At 53.4% G+C, this 367-nt stretch overlaps 1 protein-coding gene across 1 annotated transcript in view; it reads left to right on the forward strand.

Annotated features, from left to right (window-relative positions):
* Nucleotides 1-367, forward strand: part of LOC119594377 (procollagen-lysine,2-oxoglutarate 5-dioxygenase 1-like) — a 46541-nt gene that overhangs the window by 43957 nt on the left and 2217 nt on the right. The window contains 1 exon segment of the mRNA XM_037943438.1: nucleotides 176-328. Within this exon segment, the coding sequence (XP_037799366.1) occupies nucleotides 176-328 (153 nt within the window).

The following is a 367-nucleotide window of genomic DNA, read 5'->3' on the forward strand; positions in this document are numbered from 1 at the left end:
TATTCCAGAGAATGAATATGATTTCAAACCGTGCAGATTCCTCCGTTACGTAGCCTGCATGTATTTTTTATTGTTTTCTAACCGAGCTCTCTCCCCTTGTGTCCTTGCCTGCGTCACGATCGCGCACAAAATTAATGCCCTCTCCCCTGCTCACCTTCGCCGGCCACTCCTTCAGGACCCGAGGCTGGAGGGCGGCTACGAGTCGGTTCCTACCATCGACATCCACATGAAGCAGATCGGCATGGAGACCGAGTGGCTGGAGATCCTTCGGGTGTACGTGCAGCCGATGCAACTCAAGGTCTTCGAAGGATATTACAACGATGTAGGAGTGAGGCGTCGTTCCCGGGGCGATGGTGCTTGCATACGA

Source organism: Penaeus monodon, chromosome 33, assembly GCF_015228065.2.
Source record: "Penaeus monodon isolate SGIC_2016 chromosome 33, NSTDA_Pmon_1, whole genome shotgun sequence".
Taxonomy (NCBI): Eukaryota; Metazoa; Arthropoda; class Malacostraca; order Decapoda; family Penaeidae; genus Penaeus; species Penaeus monodon.